Consider the following 17,754-nt stretch of genomic DNA (forward strand, 5'->3'; position numbering starts at 1 on the left):
AAGTCCTACTGAGAGCTCACCTCCTCCAGGAGGCCTTCCTCTCTTTCCATCTGCCCCTCTTCCCTTCCCCATTGCCCTTACTCCCTCCCTCTGCTCTACCCCCTTCCCCTCCCCACAGCACATGTGTATATTTGTATATATTATTTATTATTCTATTTTATTAATGATGTGTATATATGATTCTGTTTATTTTGATGGTATTGATGCCTGACTACTTGTTTTGTTTTGTTGTCTGTCTCCCCCTTTTAGACTGTGAGCCCATTGTTGGGCAGGGATTGTCTCTCTCTGTTGCCAAACTGTACATTCCAAGTGCTTAGTACAGTGCCCTGCACATAGTAAGCACTCAATAAATACAATTTAATGAATGATTGAATGACTTGTATAAACAAAAAATGTTCATCAGCATGGAACACCCTCAAGTTTAGTCTCATTTATTTGGGATCTATTTTGCTGTAAGACTTTTTAACACTGAAGGGAGTAATGCAATTTGACATCAGGAATACACTCATTTTCCTATTGTAATGGGGTTTGCGTTCTTAATAATAATAATAATAATAATAATAATAATAATAATGTTGGTATTTGTTAAGCGCTTACTATGTGCAGAGCACTGTTCTAAGCGCTGGGGTAGACACAGGGGAATCAGGTTGTCCCACGTGGGGCTCACAGTCTTAATCCCCATTTTACAGATGAGGGAACTGAGGCACAGAGAAGTTAAGTGACTTGCCCACAGTCACACAGCTGACAAGTGGCAGAGCTGGGATTCGAACTCATGAGCCCTGACTCCAAAGCCCGTGCTCTTTCCACTGTGCCACGCTGTTTCTCTTAAAACACCTGTAGTAGTGCTCACCGTATTTGACCCTGGGTCAAGTGCACAAGCCATTCAGACATCTTTGGAGAGCCATTCTCTACTCCCTGTAAACAGTAACAAAAATGTGAAGTGAAAACTCAAGTTATGGTAGAGCAGAGTTAATGTATTATTCATAAATTGTTCAAGGTAGTCACTGTGATGAGTTAGGAATCGAAGCCTCTTTTTTATGACCCCCTCCTTTATGGTAGGCTGAGTCATAAAAGAGAAAACTGAAAGGCTTCAGAATAGTCACTCGATAAGAGCATCATTGAAAAAATGATCAGAATTGCTTGGAAGGACAATCTTTTAGCATTTATTTTTGGTGAAGTGATTTGTATGTTTATTCTGCTTCTGTGCTTAAGCTCTGGAGTGCTGCTGATGGAAATCCAGGCAGCAGACTGACCTCATCCCTCTCAGTTTCATCCTCACTCTGCCTGGCAATAATACCTCTCCATCTTTATTAACATTTGTACTCATTGTCCATGCCAGCTGTTTGAGACTCTTGTCCTCCAATCCTGCATCCTCCCCCATGCTCCCCATCTCTTTCCCCTAATGATCTGTCCATATACTTTATTGATAAAATAACGATCAGGTGTGATCTCCTTACAGTCTCTCCTGCTCCTTTTCATTGCTTCCCTCTTCCTGCACCCCTTCAACTTCCCCATCTTTTCCAGCAATATCTCAAGAAGAGATCTGTCTCCTCGTGTGCATCTGGCCCTATCCCTTTCACCTTATAAAAACACTTTCCCTCTCCCTTCTTCCTTCCCTAAGAACCATCCTCAACCGTTGAACCATTTATTTTCTAATGGCTTTTTCCCTACTGTTCTCACACAAGGTCATTGTCACTTTTCCTAATAAAACCCTCCCTTGACCAAATGGCTCCTTCTAGTTATCACTCCATCTCCCTAGTATCATTTCTCATCAAACTCACTAAATGAGATGTCTACTCCTGCTGCCTCCACTTCCTCACTTCCAATTCACATCTTGACCCCCTCCAATCAGGCTTCCACCCATTTCTTTCCACAGAAACTGCCCCTTCTAAAGACAACAGTGACCTTTTTCTTGCCAGATTGTATTTTCTACTCCATCGTAGGCCCTGTCAACCTCTCAGCTGCCTCAAAAACTGTGGACCACCACCTTCTTGAAACATTACCCAACCTTGGCTTCAGTAACTCTGTCTTGTCCTGGTTCTCCTTTTATTTTTCTATTCGCTTATTCTCAGTCTCTTCCACAATCTCCTCTGCCTCCCATCTTTTAACTGTGGGAGTCACTCAAGGTTCAGTTAGTTATGGGTCCCCAGCTATTCTCCATCTACACCCACTGCATGGAGAACTCATTTGCTCTCAGGGCTTCAGCTGTTGTCACAATGCATGTGATTCCCAAATCTACCTCTTCAGCCCTGATCTTTCTCCTTCTGCAGTCTCATATTTCCTCCTGCCTTGAACACCTCTCTATCTGGAAGTCCTGTCGACACCTAACTAAACATGTTCTAAACAGAACTCATCTTCCCACCCAAACCCTGTCTTTCCTATCACTATAGACAGTACCACTGTTTTTCCTGTCTCACAAACCATCACCTTGGCATTGTACTCGACTCATTACTTTCTCTCAGTGCACATTTTTCCGACTGACACCAAAGCATGTTTGCCCTGCTTCATAACATTGCGTAGGACATCGCTTTCCTCTCAATCCAAACTACTTCTGGATCCCACCTTGACTACTGAATCAAGCTCCTGGCTGACCTCCCTGGCTTCTGCCTTTCCCCACTCCAGCCTATCCCCACTCCAGTCCATACTTTGCTTCATGGGTCAGTTTTCTAAACAGAGCTCAGTCCACATCTCCCCACACCTCTAGAACCTCCAGTGGTTGTCCATTGCACTTCACATAAGACATAAACCCTTTATCATTGGCTTTAAGACACTCAATCATTTCTCTCCCTCCTACCGTGCCTCACTTTTCCTACAACAGCCTACTCTGTGCACTTCATTCCTCTAATGCCTACTCATTCACAGTATCGCAGTTTCATCTATCTTGTCTCCATCCCCTTGCCCGCGGTCCCTTCATATAAGACAGACCACCACTCTCCCCACTTTCAGAGTCTTTTTAAAATCACATCTCTTCCAAGAGACCTTCCTTAATTAAGCCCTCTTTTCCCCTATTTCCTCTCCCTTCGTCAGCTATACACTTGGGTTTGTACTCTTTAAGCACCTTGATATTTACTCCACCCTCAGCCCTACACCACTTATGTAGATATCTGTACAGTATACATGTTAATGTCTTTCTCTCCCTGTTGTTATTGTACTCTCCCAGTGTCTGTCTCCACCTGTAGACTGAAAATTCGTCACGGACACGGATCGTGTCAAACACGATTATATTGTACTCTCCAAAATACTCAGTACAGTGTTTTGCACACAGTAAGCTCAATAAATACCATCGATTGACTGCGATCAATGGCTGATAATGAAGTGTTTTCTTGATGAAATAAGCCTTCGTTAAGGCTTTATATTATCTTTGTAATTATGATATTTTGACAGTGAACATTTTTTTTTCCAGATTGCTTGGGCCTTAAACAAAGGTGTAAAAACAGAATACAAACAGTTCTGGGATGTGGATCTTGGAGTAACATATATACCATGGGAAAAAGTAAAATTGGATGATCTAGAAGGCTTTGCTGAAGGAGGAATGATTGATCAAGAAACTGTTAATAGTGGTAAGAATTCTTCCAGATCATCTTGCACATAATAGTCTGAGTGAGTGTTGAAAAGCAAATTCAACCAGTGAGCATTTAAAATGATATCCCCTTTTGACTTTGATGCAGTAATTTGCTTCTCTTCTCGCTTTGGTAGATAGGAGAACCAATGTAAAAGAAAACCTATAATGAAATAATTAGTTTCACACAAAACAGATGTGTAAGCGCTTAGTTCAGTAAGCACTTAATAAATATGATTGAGTGGATATGAAACCAGTTCCTTTGCAACATCTCTAGAAAGTGTTCCTTCCTCCATCCAGACTGCTACCACATGGATCCAGGCACTTATCTTATTCCACTCTGACTACTGCATCAGCCTCTTTGCTGACCTCCCAGCATCCTATCTCTCCCCTCTTTAGTCCATACTTCATTTTGCTGCTCAGGTCACTTTTCTAAATGCAGTTCAGGCCATGTCTCCCCACTCCTCAAGAACCTCCGCTGGTTGCATATCTACCTCTGCATCAAACAGAAAACCCTTTAAGCTCTTCCTCTCCTACCATACCTCACTGTTCTCCTATATCCCAGCCACTACACTTTGCTCTTCTAATGCCTCCGTATTCACTGTACTTTAATCTCGTCTTTCTCACCACTGACCCTTCTCTGAAATTCTCCCTTCGGCTTGGATTTCCCTCATCCTTCACATTTGATGGCCCAAGACTCTCCCCACCTTCAGTGCCCTACTAAAATCACATCTCCAAGAGGCCTTCCCTGACAAACTCTTCATTTCCTCTTTTTTCTGCATCAGCACTGCATTTTGATCTGTATCCCCTTAAGCACTTGATATTCACCCTGGCCCCATAACACTTAAGGACGTATCCCTATGCTTGCCCATTTGCCTTGTCTGTAATTTATTTTAATGTCCGTCTGCACCTGTAGACTGAAAACTCGTCATGGACGGGATCGTGTCAAACAACACGATTACATTGTACTCTCCGAAATACTCAATGCACTGCTTTGCACACAGAAAGTGCTTAGTAGATACCATTGATTAATTCACTGTTGAATCAATTTGTTTAGATTGGGAAACTGTGAAGAGCTCAGAGACTGTCAAAGAGACTGTCCCTACTACTCAAAGTACAACAGTTGAAAAGACTACAGTGGTAACAACACAGACAGAGACATACACTCAGCCTGTTGCTATGCTGCAGGTTAGTACTGTATGTTTGTTCTATGTTTTATTGTATAAGATAGTAAAGGCATAGTCCAAATTAGACTAAAGAAGAGATTTAACAACTTTGCAAGCTAAAGAATTTTGCATCCTTTCCCATTTTAACTTTGCTCCCTTCATTCTCAAGTTGGAGTAAATTGAAAAGTAAGAAATTTAAGTTCTCACTGAAAATGATGGCTGAGCCTTAGTCCTGAGAATTTATTGCTGATAACTTGAGGGATGGAATCGATTAGCGTTTTAGTGGTTTGGGCATTTTACTTGGCTTCCCTTCTCTTTGCCAGTTGTGTTCCCACTAGGGCATAGGGTGCAAAAAAGTATGTGGGCAGGGGGGCAGCACATTACAACATATATATGAAAACTTTTTATGTGCATGACCCATCTGACTCCTGAGTACCCTCTGCATGGTGCTGAAGCTACGATGAGCTCCACAGACCAGCAGGCGATCCTTGGGAGCTGCTCTGTTCAATGCCGTCCACTTTAGTGAGCTATTTTTTTAGTTTCCTGCTTGGTCTGTTCACCACCTGGAATACCCTCGGGGGGTGCCTGATGGTCTAGGTGGTGCCTGATGGCGTAGCCCCAGCACATATTCCTTTACTTACAGTCAGGAATAGAACTCAGGTCTCTTGATTCCCAGAGTCAATTAGGCCTGGTTTGGAAATGAAAGAATAAACTAGCAGCCTTCTTTTTCCATTGTTGTAATTGTTGTGCTGGTAAAGTGTGTGTAATTTTTTTTTTATCCCCAAAAGATTCCAGTCACTCCAACTGTACCTGCTGTGAATTTAGTGCCACCCACATTTCCTGTGTCAATGTCAGTTCCTCCACCTGGATACAGTGCAATCCCACCACCTCCTTTTTTGCGAGCAAGTTTCAACCCTTCACAGCCACCTCCTGGTAAGGAGTTCATGCATTTAATGCTTTATAATGGGTGTTCACTGCCTAAATTATTGTTTCATTTCAAGGGAATCTCTTTTGTTGGAGTTAATTTTAATGTGTGCCTTGAAATTTCCTCAGAGCTCTGTTTACTCGCTGTTTATGTAACAAATGATATCCCTCCATATCAAATGCAGACACCTTCGCCTTTCGAACCCCTTACGTTCCAGCCAAATTTGCGTCTTTGACCTGCTTTGATCTTCTCCCAGGCACCCTGTAGTTGAGGAGCAGGCTAGCCATTCTATCTTCCAAGCTCTGGTCTTCCAAGAAATTGCGGAGGAACTAAAAATGTCTTCACCTGGATACTCTCGTCCCTGGGTTCCCTCTTCTGGACCCACTGCTTCTTTAAAAACACTAAAACCAATCAAAACAATGTGCCTTCTTATTGGGCAGGGATTGTCTCTATCTGTTGCCGAATTGTACATTCCAAGTGCTTAGCACAGTGCTCTGGACATAGTAAGCGCTCAGTAAATACGATTGAATGAATGAAAAAAGGTATAAAGATAACACTTTATACTGTTTGAGTGGCCACAAACTGCACAGAGGAGAATTAGAATGTTATCAGTACATAAAAAGGCTATAAATCAGTGATATTTATTGAGTACTTACTGCTCTTGGGAGAGTACAATACAACAGCGTTGGTAGACATATTCCCTGGTACATATGTAAGTGCTGTGGGGCTCACGGCAGGATGAAGACCAAATGCCCAAAGTGTTTAACTCCAAATGCATATACAATACAAACCTGGGGGGCGGTGGGTGGGGGTGAGTCCATAGGAGCAAAAAACATTGGAGAAGATTTAGAATGGTGGATGGCAGTGGGAATTGAGAGCTTTTAAATGGGTGGCAGAGTATTTTGAAAATTTAGGAAAGGTGGACAACTGGTCCATCTACATCAAATCGGTTATCAGTGACCTTTTCTGAATGTTAGAATCATTCATTTATTGTCTCATCACATTGTATTTTGCTGTTACCCCTTGACATCTTTGTGCTTGTCCAAAGTTACTAAATTCTATTAAAAAGAAACACTGCCCTATTTTAAAGCAAAACTGAGTTTCAAGAGATTATTGGGTTTTGGTTTTTTCATTTACACTACACTGTACTTTAGTCCTTGGTGCCTGCCTTCCTGGTACCAATTTACCTTTTAATTAACTATATTTGTATGTTCAATCAGCAGTATGTATTAAGCACTTAATCTATGCAGCCTACTTTACAAAGTGCTTGGAATTGTACAATAAGTTTAGGGTACAAGGTCCCTATCCTCAAGGAGCTGGAAATCTAATGGGAGACGGAGACACTAAAAAAACTACAAATAGGAACAATCAACTGAGTGTAAATATATGTTCATAAATGCAGTGATGGTGATGGGATTTAAGTGCTTAGTATGTATTAAGCACTGTTTTAAATGCTGAGGTAGATGCTAATTAGGTTGGACATATTCCCTGTCTCACATAGGGCTCACAGTCTTAATCCCCATTTTACAGATGAGGTAATTGAGACATCCAGAAGTTAAGTGACTTGTCCAAGGTCCCACAGCAGACCAGTGGTGGAGCCGGAATTAGAATCCAGTTCCTCCTGACTCCCAGGCCCATGGGCTGTCCACTAGACCATGCTGTTTCTATATGTACCCAAGTACTTATGTGATGTAGAAACGTTGAGTTGTCAGTGTGTGGGGAAATAAAGATGAGAGTTGATTCAGATTAAGCCTTCTGGAGGACCTGTGATTTCAGAAGGGCTTTGAAGTAGGGGAAGACTAGTGGTCTGCCTGAAGTGGAAGACTAGTGGTCTGCCTGAAGTGAAGCAGGCAGGCACACATGAGCAAGAGGTCAACAGAAAGAGATGAGAACCAATCACAGCAAGTATGTTGGTGTTCTGGAACAAAGACTTTAAACTGAGATGTAATGGGAAAGGAATAGGATAAATAAGGGAGAAGATAACTGATTGAGTGCTTTAAGGCTATTGGCCAGGATTTGAAGGGGATTGGGTAACCATTATTTTTACTTTTAAAAGTATCTAAGCACTTCTATGTGCCAGGTACTAAATGCTGGGGTAGGTTACAAGCCAGTCAGGTTGGACACAGTCCCCGCCGTCCCACATGGGTCTCACAGTCTTAATCCCCATTTTATCGATGAGGTAACTGAGGCTCAGAGAAGCTAAGCCACTTGCCTGAGGTCACATAGCAGACAAGAGGCAGAACCAGGATTAAAATCCAGGTCCTTCTGACTCCCAGGCCCAGGTTCTACCACTAGGCTGAGCTGCTTCTCTGTTGACAGCATGTTTATGGGTTTTGACTTGCTAATTATGAAATACATTTCTTGAGGTCAGGAACCATTTCTCTTAATCATAAATTCTTGCCGACTAATTTTTACTGCCTTAATGCTAGCGAGATTCTTGTAATCAATCCCTGCAAAACTCCAAGCTCATGACATTCTGTCTCAAACTCCAGCTGGTCCTGAGTAGGTTGACAGAAGATCCTAACCTCACTTCCAGATGCTCAGTGACTTCATTGAGTGGATGGTAGAAGTTCCAGGAGACTGTTAGTAATTGAAGTTCCTGGCTGCACTGAGTAATTGTGAGCAGACTAATAGTTGCCCATGTACACAAGTGCTAGCACTATCACAGTGCCTGTGCCATAGATTCCTTTTGCCCCCCATCCATGCCTCTCTCCAGGCTGATAACCCTCAAATAAGTGTTGTAACATTAACTTTCTCTGAGCCCTTCTGAGTCAGGCTATGGGGCAGCCTGCCCTGAAATTGGGAATTATAAATCCCTTGTTATGGATTGATTCTATATGGTCCAGAGCACCCCAGGAAACAGTGCCTGGGGAACAGTGTCAAGGAGGCACCACAACCCCCTCCAAAATTGAGATTGTGTCCAATTTTGGTGAGCTTACGATCTGGACTAGTTATGTTTGTGCTAGGCTCGGGACTTCTCTTGGACGATGCTGTTCTGTCCAGGGTAGCTCAGCCTGTTATTTTCAAACCATGGAGAGTTCTACCCTGATATATTTGTGTGGTGAAAGAGGGGAGTGTGTTGGAATTAGAACAAGGGCATGGAAGTTGAACTGGGCGGGTCAAGTCTCACAGTACAGCCCTCTCACTGACTTGCTATTTGTTTACATTCTTTGAATTCTATTTTTAATAGTTAAAAGCAATGAAAAACGCAATGCTTAATAGGAAAATTACTGAAATTGGAATACTGTTTTGTTTATGATATAAAATGGTTTTATTATCCCTGATCAAATGTAAAGTGGGTAGGTCCAAAGCAACATTCTCTTTATTATAAAATAACTGATCATTTTATAGCAATTCCCTGCTATCCTGAAATGTATAGACCCCTAATTTGATTAATTGCATTCCACCTATTACCTATGCAAAGAATTATATTGATTGGGCTTTTAAGTATGATATACAAAATTGTTTAAACTGAGGAGGCAACTTGTTGTTCTTGAACAGTAATGAATGGAAGGAGTGAGACTGTGGAAAGAGAAGAGAAATGACTTGTTTAACCTCAAGAGTTGAAGCACATTGCTCTGACTTGGAGTTATTCATTTAGTTGATTATGACAGCACACAGCCCAGTATTTTTGGTCATGAACTGAAATTGATCAGAATTCAGTAGTTCTCATAGGACTTCTCCAGATTCTTTCAATTCCCATAAATGGATCACAGTGGAACTATTTATAGTCAATAAAAAGCAAAAAAAAATATGATTATGCAGTTTAAGTAGAATTAAATTATCATGGGTGAGCTTTTTAATACACTTGGAAATGGCAAATTTACAGAAATAATCATTTTCTGAGAATGCCGAGCGAATCGTCAACGTAGAAATACATTATCCATTTCTAGATTTAGAATACTTTTTTATGAGTGCGGTTCAATATTTGGTCTCATGTTTAACCAGGTTTCATGCCTCCTCCAGTTCCACCACCTGTTGGGCCACCACCTACTATTCCACCAGTTGTACCAACATGTGAGTGTGTTAATTTTACAGTTTCCTTTATTCGTGGAAATGTGGCCATGTCATGCCCCATTATTTATCAGCTCCCCAAACTTATTTTTTTTTAAATTAGGCATTTTGCCCAGATATTTATTTTAAATTGGGAGGGAGACAGTTCACACACTCTCTTCCTCCACATCTGTGCTGTGTACTTTTGAAATTGAAAGAGTAAGCTATGATATTAGTTATCCTTGATTTTTAAATAGTTTTATGTAGTGCTTCTAAACTGATCGTTTCTTCTCATATTATTTCTCTTCAGATTATTCTATAAAATGGAATATACTTAGTTGGTATTTACTCACCTCCTAAAAAAAAACCTATCTAAAGCTTTCCGACTTAGATCAACAAATGCTGAGATATCAAACCAAAAAAAAAAAGTCCTAAAGAGCGCACTCAGAATTTATGTACCTATCAAATGAGTGTTTAATGTAAATTCCCTCAACAGAGTGCTTGATTGGTTTCCTTTTTTTCCTGTAACAGCTTTAGTGCAACCCCCACTATCTATTACTTCGGAGACGCTGAAAGATGTTCCTTACAGTAGCCTTGTTTTACCAGTTGGTTCGGTTTCTAGCAGTTTGGTAACTCAGACCTTGACAGCTGGAAGTGTTTTTAATCCTCCAAGTCACCAAACGGAAGCAGATGAGAAAGGGTCACATCTCCCAGACCATCAGATTTCTTCTAGTGAATGCACTAGATCAGGTAAGATCATCCGAACGAGGCATTTAGCTCTGAAAATCCATCCACCTCCTCGCTCAAAATTTTTCCTCCTTCAGTACTCCTTGTACTTTCCATTAGATTTGGCCTGGGTTGTAGCATTGGTTTCTGTGGCCCAGACCATGGATGAGGCGTAGGGACCGGTGAAAGCCCACAAAAATATAAACACCATTCTCTCCAGTGTTGCAGAAGTGTGCCATGTTTCTTGCCAAGAGGAGAGAATTGGATAAGCATTCTAAAATATTTTCTGGCTGCTGTTGCTGAAAAAAAGAACCTGACTTTGTTTGGTGCCTTAAAAACCACTACACAAATAAGTAATAGTAATAATGATTATGGTATTTGTTAAGCGCTTACTATGTGCCAGGCACTGTACTAAGTACTGGGTTGTAATACAGGCAGATCGGGATGGACTCAGTCCCTGTCCCATGTGGGGCTCACAGTCTTGATCCCCATGTTACAGATGAGGCACAGAAATGAGAAGTTACTTGCTCCAGGTCACACAGCAGCCAAATAGTGGAGTCAGGATTAGAACCCATGACTGCAACGACAGGTAGCCAGATTGTGAAAGCCAAAGCTGGTCTAATTATTTTCAATATTCAACATGGTTAAGTTGCATTAACATTTTTAGCCTCATTGGCCCATAGTGTTTTCTAAAGGAATTGTATCTGTAGTAGAAAGAAATTCCTGGCAACTTTTATAGTAGATGTTTTTGTGTATGTAATCATTAGCTCACATACTGTAATTAAAACATTCATAATTATCTTCAAGCTCATAATGTCAAAGGCATGACATAATGCTGATGTCCATTTTTGAGGTACCATTCTTACCTCTTAGGGAAAATTTAGTATTCAGTGAAACGTTTTGCATTATCTAGTATCTAGTATCTCATTATCTATGAGAAGCAGCGTGGCTCAGTGGAAAGAGCACGGGCTTTGGAGTCAGGGCTCATGAGTTCGAATCCCAGCTCTGCCACTTGTTGGCTGTGTGACTGTGGGCAAGTCACTTAACTTCTCTGTGCCTCAGTTCCCTCATCTGTAAAATGGGGATTAAGACTGTGAGCCCCACGTGGGACAACCTGATTCCCCTGTGTCTACCCTAGCGCTTAGAACAGTGCTCGGCACATAGTAAGCGCTTAACAAATACATTATTATCTAGTATAATATACAAAGATATTACTGACGGCAAACTTGAATTTAGTTTATAGAACTGAAATCGATGTCTTGGGTGGTGAGGCATTCTACTCAGAAACTGTTTCAACACCTTGTCCTCTGGCTGAGAAATTGAATTTATTTTATCAATCAATCATATTTATCATGTTTATTGAGCGCTAAGTATGTGCAGAGCACTGTACTAAGCATTTCGGAGAGTACAATACAACAGAATTAGCAGACATGTTATCTGCCCATAATGAGCTTACTTATTCCTTTATTTGCAAGGCTGATGGCAAATGAAGTGCATATGTAGTATTTTAAAGAAGTATAAAGGTTGACAGTTAGTATACATGCTTTCAATATTCTACTGAAATATTTTGATTTTGATCCCAAGTGATTGGCTATGTCACTGAACACACACTGGTACTCAGTGAATAGCATTTGGTGGTAACATTATGAACCATTTAATGTCTACTTGGCCTCGGTTTTTACTTTGTAAAAAATAGTTTTGCCAATGCAAAATTTCAGCAGAAAAATAATTCCATTATAATGGCCTTCTGATTGTTGAAAACTGTTGGACTTCTGGTGAGTGCAGTTTTTATTGAAACCTATTAAATCTTCTGTATTCAAAAAAAAAAAACCCACCCAGAACAAAATAACAATTGTTCCCTTTTCATTTCAGTGATTCACAATGATGTTTCGAGTAGCTCTGGAATTCTGGGAGGGCAGCTGCCAAATGTGTCTAGCAGTTCTGGAATTTTGGGAGCCCAGCTACCATCCGTGTCCAGCAGTTCTGGAATCCTGGGAGCACAGGCACCAAATGTGTCCAGCAGTTCTGGAATTCTGGGAGCACAGGCACCACCAAATGTTCCAAATAATTCTGGAATCCTGGGAGTACAGCCACCAAATGTCTCAAGTAGCTCTGGATTACTTGGGCTGCCTCCACCAAATATTTCTAGTAGTTCAGGACTTCTGGGAATTCAGCCACCAAATGTTCCAAGTAGTTCTGGACTTCTTGGAGCCCAGATGCCAACTGGGGCTCAGAATATGCCTCATTTAAATATTGCTACTCAAAGAATGCCCGGGATACCAATTCTAGATATTCGTCCAGGACTAATTCCACAGTCCCCTGGACCAAGATTTCCATTGATTCAGCCTGGAATTCCAGCCCAGCGAGGCATTCCTCCTCCAACAATTCTTGACCCATCTCTTCATCCACCCCCCCGTGGTCCTTTCCCGCCAGGAGATATTTTCAGTCCGGCTGAGAGACCGTTCATAAATCCTGCCAGGCAGAATCTCGATAGTCTCTCTAATCCCGAGAAAAGGCTGTCCCTTGGGAGCGAGACTATCCAACAGGAAGGAGATCGAGATTATCGCTTTCCTCCGGTAGAAAACAGGGAGAGCCTCAATAGGCCACCGCCAGTGGATGTTAGAGATGTAGCAGGTCGGCCCGTAGATCCAAGAGAAGGTGCTGGGAGGCCTCCTATAGAGGGAAGGGAACATTTTGGAAGACCGCATATAGAGATGAGAGAGAATCTCACAAGACCGGGGCTAGATAATCTCGGGCGAAGAGATCATTTTGCTTTCAATGCAGACAAGCCCTGGGTGCCTAGAGGAGATTTTGATGAGAGGGAGCATCGGGTGCTCCCTCTCTATGGTGGTCCAAAGGCCTTCCATGAAGACCGAAGTAGATTTCGTCATGCAAACTTCAGATTTGATCCAAGAAGTGGTCCCATTTGGAACAGAGGATTTGGCCAAGATACTCACAGAGATTTTGATGACCGCAGAAGACCATGGGAAAGACAGAGGGATAGGGATGACAGAGATTTTGATTTCTGCAGAGAAATGAATGGGAATCGCTTTGGAAGAGACAGACTGCAGAACAGCTGGGTCCCCCCTCCACATCCACGGGCTTTTGATTATTTTGAAGGGGCCGCTTCTCAGCGCAAGGCCGATAACGTGCCCCAGATAAATGGCGAAAACACTGAGACAGACACTCAACCTCCAGCTGTGCCAGTGCCGAACGATCCTGAACTTTTTGAAAAAATCACATCTTCAAGTGAGATAAAGAAAGAGAAGAATGACACAGAAGCTGATATAGAAAATGACCCAGTGGTAGAAAGCACAGAAACTGAGGGGACATAATCATCACTCAGTAGGTAAAAGATACCTTTTGTAAAGTTGTCATCTCTCTGTAATAGATTATGGCTGACTGGACCGTAGTAGATCTCTTGTGTCTGCCAGGATTAAGTTAATCTGATGATGTTCATGTGCATCTTTCACTTAAATAATTGTACAACTGACTTGTATAGACACTGTTTTTAATTTGAACATGGTAGGTAAACATTTTTTTATTTCTCTGATAAAATGCAAATGTTGCCCCAAGATGCTTTTAACTTCAAAAAGATGAATAACAGCTTGTCAAACAAAGACTTCCTATGGAAGAAAGTGAAATTTTTAGCTATTACCATTAGGTTGGATATGGAAATTGATATACTTGAAAACAACAGGTGTTTGGTGTATCTTGTCCATGTTTTTAGGCTGCTGCAGAATTTTAAAGTATAGACAAAGCTGTGATATTTTATGTTCCTGCTATTTGGCAAAAAGAAAAAAAAAGGAAGCAAAGACTGGCTCTGGTTATTTGAGGAGCACAATACAGAGATTTAAAACGCAAAATGATTTTGTAAATCTACACTATGGTCTCTGTAATCTCCAAAGTAAGTGTCTGTGATTTGTTCCTCGTACTATAGTGAGTAAAAAAGAAAAAGAAAAAAAAACATATAAACAAAAATGAAAACCATACGCTTCAATGTTGGGTGAATTTTGTTTTTAGATGCCAATAAAACATATTTGTTTGATAACAGTGTTCTAGGCATTGTATTTTTTTAAACCTACAATTTATGATGAAAACTCTGGATCAGCAGCAGTACATGCTTTAGTTGTTCCAAAAGGTTGATGTTACTTTTGTAAGATCAATGCAAGAACAGTGCGGTAGAAAAAGCATGTACTTTTTATATTGGAAACCATGCAGTCTTATTAGAATGTGTATATAATTTATGTATGTACATATTGATTGTGTAAACTGTATGTAGATATTTCTATTTCTCTGGGTGTCTGTACTCGTGCACATACTCACAGAGAAAAATAGGCAGTTGAATAAAAATTTAGATGATGATAGATGGTCTAACACTTGTTAGCAAGAAAATTAGAGAAAATGGATTCTTTCAAAATCTAAATTACTCGTGCTTATAGTTACAGTTTACAACTTTGAGAAGGTGGAACCTGCAACACCGTAAGGAAATACATTAGGAGTTTGGCTTAACTCTTTTAAAATTAGCTATGCATGAAGCCAAATTTCAGGCAAATCTTTGCTTGTCTTGTTTTGTAATGTGTTTGGTGTTCTGGATAGATAGTGGTATATTAAATTACTTACTGGTTATTTGCTTGCAGTGACTTTCTGAAGTCCAGAATTGTTGCACGAAAAGTGTAATTCTGTTGTTGGATTTTTTAAAAAGTATATACCAGAAAATGAGTGGACTGCGTATTTTGGAGGCTTATTGGCAAAGTAGAACCTCTGATTAACATTATTCAGATGAACCTCCAAGGTAAATCAAATAGTGGTAGCATTTTTTCTATTTTACCTATTTTGTTGTTTGTATCTTTCCCTTTATGTTTTATTATAACCACTAGCAATCAAGAAGGCACTAGAAGGAAGCTTTCTTCTAATTAGTAATCCCTAGAATTTATCCTTAATACCCAGCTCCCAAAGTCATAATTTACCATCTAAAGTTTCTTTGTAAAAGTAAGCAACAATTCAGCCGCAAAAAGTTGTTTTGTTCTTTCCAGAAAATAGCATAGGCTATTTGATTTACTTTTCCTAGTTGGAGGAAGGATAAAACTAGTTTGGCCTTTATCAGAGCACTCAATCCCATGACTAGAATGTTCTGAGATTTGAAGCTTTCTGTTGGGGAGGGGCTGGGAAGAGGTGGGGAAACTGTGACACTTGAATGTGAGGTTAAAAATTTCAGCATACAGAAAAGCTAGTTGACTTTTGCACATTAAAAAAGAAACTTCATTTTTTATGGTGACATAGTTCAGTTTCTTAGTGAGCACAGTTTCTCTTAAAGAAATTGGTTTTGGATGCATTTACAATTCTTAAAAAGTCTGGGCAGTGAACATCATCTGTATTAAGTAGCAATGAGACATCGTAAGCCTTTCTGAGGCTCTGACTTCCAGGCTTTGCATCTTCCCGGGGGCTATAATCCTTCCTGCTCTTAAGGACAGTGTGTGTTCAGAAGTGCCCTGGTTTGAAGCTTGCTTGGGCTACGGGTGTTTGATCATCTAGTCTTGTTCAGGAATCCAGCAAGCATGCGTAATTTTGTCAAGTTTCTCATTTTCTTGCTTTTTATTTTGATCTTGGCTTGACAGTTTTAAAGGGTTAGATAGATTTTAAGTAAGGACATTCTCATTCATCATACTGAGATCCAGAACGGGGAACATTACAGTAGTTTTGCCTTGCCAATTGTCTATACTTGGAAAGGAGATAGAAAAATTTGCCTCTCTTGACAGGAGTACATCGGAGTTGATATGTACATATTAATTCCTTGTTGCTTGTGAACACATTTCTGTATATTTCGATGCTTAAAGCTTCCAGGGGAAATTCCACTCTGATGAAAGGGGGTTAAATGGTGAAGGAGACTAAGTTCTGCACCCAAGTACATGATTTCATTCATTTGCAGTTTGCTGGGAGTGGCAGGATGGTTGGGCTTCCTGCAATGTGTATTAGTCAAGTAGTTAAATGCTAATTTTTTAACATGTTTGTAAATGTCTTAACATTTCATTGGCGTTTTGTTCCTAGCATAGATGTACACTGTTGCCAAGAGTTGTTATGATTATTATGTAGAATAAAAGTTGATTGTACAGCAAAGGAGTCTTTAGGTGCATAATGTTATAGAGAGAATGTTCATATTTTTTAAACTTTGCTCCTGTACAGAGGGTAGATAAATGCTACTGAAAAAAGAACACTGAAAGAAAGGGTCTGAGGTCAATCATTTATCCAACTTTGGAGGTAGATTTTTCTTTTTAATTGAAATTCTGCTGTTGAAAATGAGCATGTGTGTATGTGTGTGTGTGTATATATATATATATACACACACATACACATAAATACTCTGGCTGTTTAAGATCTCACCCTGTTTCTAAAGCAGTATACTAGTCCTTGTTCATTAAGAGTATATTTGCAACATCCATCTGTGTGAATGGTCCGGTCATTTCCATTTTAATTTTTTTCACTTAAGCTAGGTATTAACTTCACTATGAAAAGATATTGTGTGAACTGGGTTTCCAATTAAAGATAACTTTTTGAAAGAGATATGATAAAGCAAATTATCCTTTGTGTGTGTTTAGTTTAATTGCAATAGAAAACTACCATTAAGTGACAAAATGTCCTTTTGACTGTTGTCATTAGCAGTGTTCTCATAAACTTGGATTAGTAACACTTTTGAGAATTACATTTAGCACTGATTTGGATATTCTGTGATTTCCCCTTTGTAGTGTTTCAGATGTACTCAGAGTTCAGCATAGGCTGCAGTAGGTATTTGTTGTCATTGTGAACTTGGCACTCTTGCTTAAGTTGTTACACAGAGCTGTGCATATACAGTATGACAGAGCTTTTTTTCCAAGGAGTTCAACCCTTTAACTACTTCAGTTGGGGGAAAAAAAAGTGTCCAACAAAAGACATATTCAGAATAAAGTGAATTCTCAACATTCCCAAGAAAGGTGGAAAACAGAGATTTTGAAAGTAGGTTAAATAAAGAGAGCAAATCAGGGTGGTGAGGAATCAGGGTTGTGCAGAAGGAGTGGGTAAATCTGGTTTGGCAAAGGAATCTGAAAATAACTGCTATAGCCAGGAAGAAAGACAATGAATAAAGGTGGAGGGTATTGATTAGCAGTATAATCTTCCTTTCCCACTAATTGAACATAGGCAACTTGTTCCCACTGTGAGACCATTAGGTCAAACAAACTAATTGGGATGGAATTCTTGACAACTCTTCCAAGACTTACCAGTTGGAGTTGGTATGCCAGCATTTAACACAGAATATGATCCCTCTCTCCCACTTCAAAACCTTATTGAAGGCACATCTCCTCCAAGAAGCCTTCCCTGAATAAGTCATCCTCTTCTCCCACTCACTTCTG

General features: G+C 40.3%; 1 protein-coding gene across 4 annotated transcripts in view; it reads left to right on the plus strand.

Moving 5' to 3' along the window:
- SCAF8 (SR-related CTD associated factor 8) overlaps positions 1 to 17,754 on the plus strand; it is a 194,705-nt gene that overhangs the window by 67,898 nt on the left and 109,053 nt on the right. For 2 of the 4 annotated variants that reach the window (XM_029052298.2, XM_029052297.2), the window contains 6 exons: positions 3,404 to 3,560; positions 4,617 to 4,747; positions 5,514 to 5,658; positions 9,599 to 9,667; positions 10,175 to 10,393; positions 12,242 to 16,486. In XM_029052298.2, the coding sequence (XP_028908131.1) occupies positions 3,404 to 3,560; positions 4,617 to 4,747; positions 5,514 to 5,658; positions 9,599 to 9,667; positions 10,175 to 10,393; positions 12,242 to 13,704 (2,184 nt within the window). In that variant the 3' untranslated portion in view covers positions 13,705 to 16,486. Of the gene's footprint in view, positions 1 to 3,403; positions 3,561 to 4,616; positions 4,748 to 5,513; positions 5,659 to 9,598; positions 9,668 to 10,174; positions 10,394 to 12,241; positions 16,487 to 17,754 lie in introns of those variants that run through there. The other 2 variants (XM_039911136.1, XM_039911137.1) reach the window with 2 other exon arrangements.

The sequence above is a fragment of the Ornithorhynchus anatinus genome, chromosome 2 (assembly GCF_004115215.2).
Source record: "Ornithorhynchus anatinus isolate Pmale09 chromosome 2, mOrnAna1.pri.v4, whole genome shotgun sequence".
Classification (NCBI taxonomy): domain Eukaryota; kingdom Metazoa; phylum Chordata; class Mammalia; order Monotremata; family Ornithorhynchidae; genus Ornithorhynchus; species Ornithorhynchus anatinus.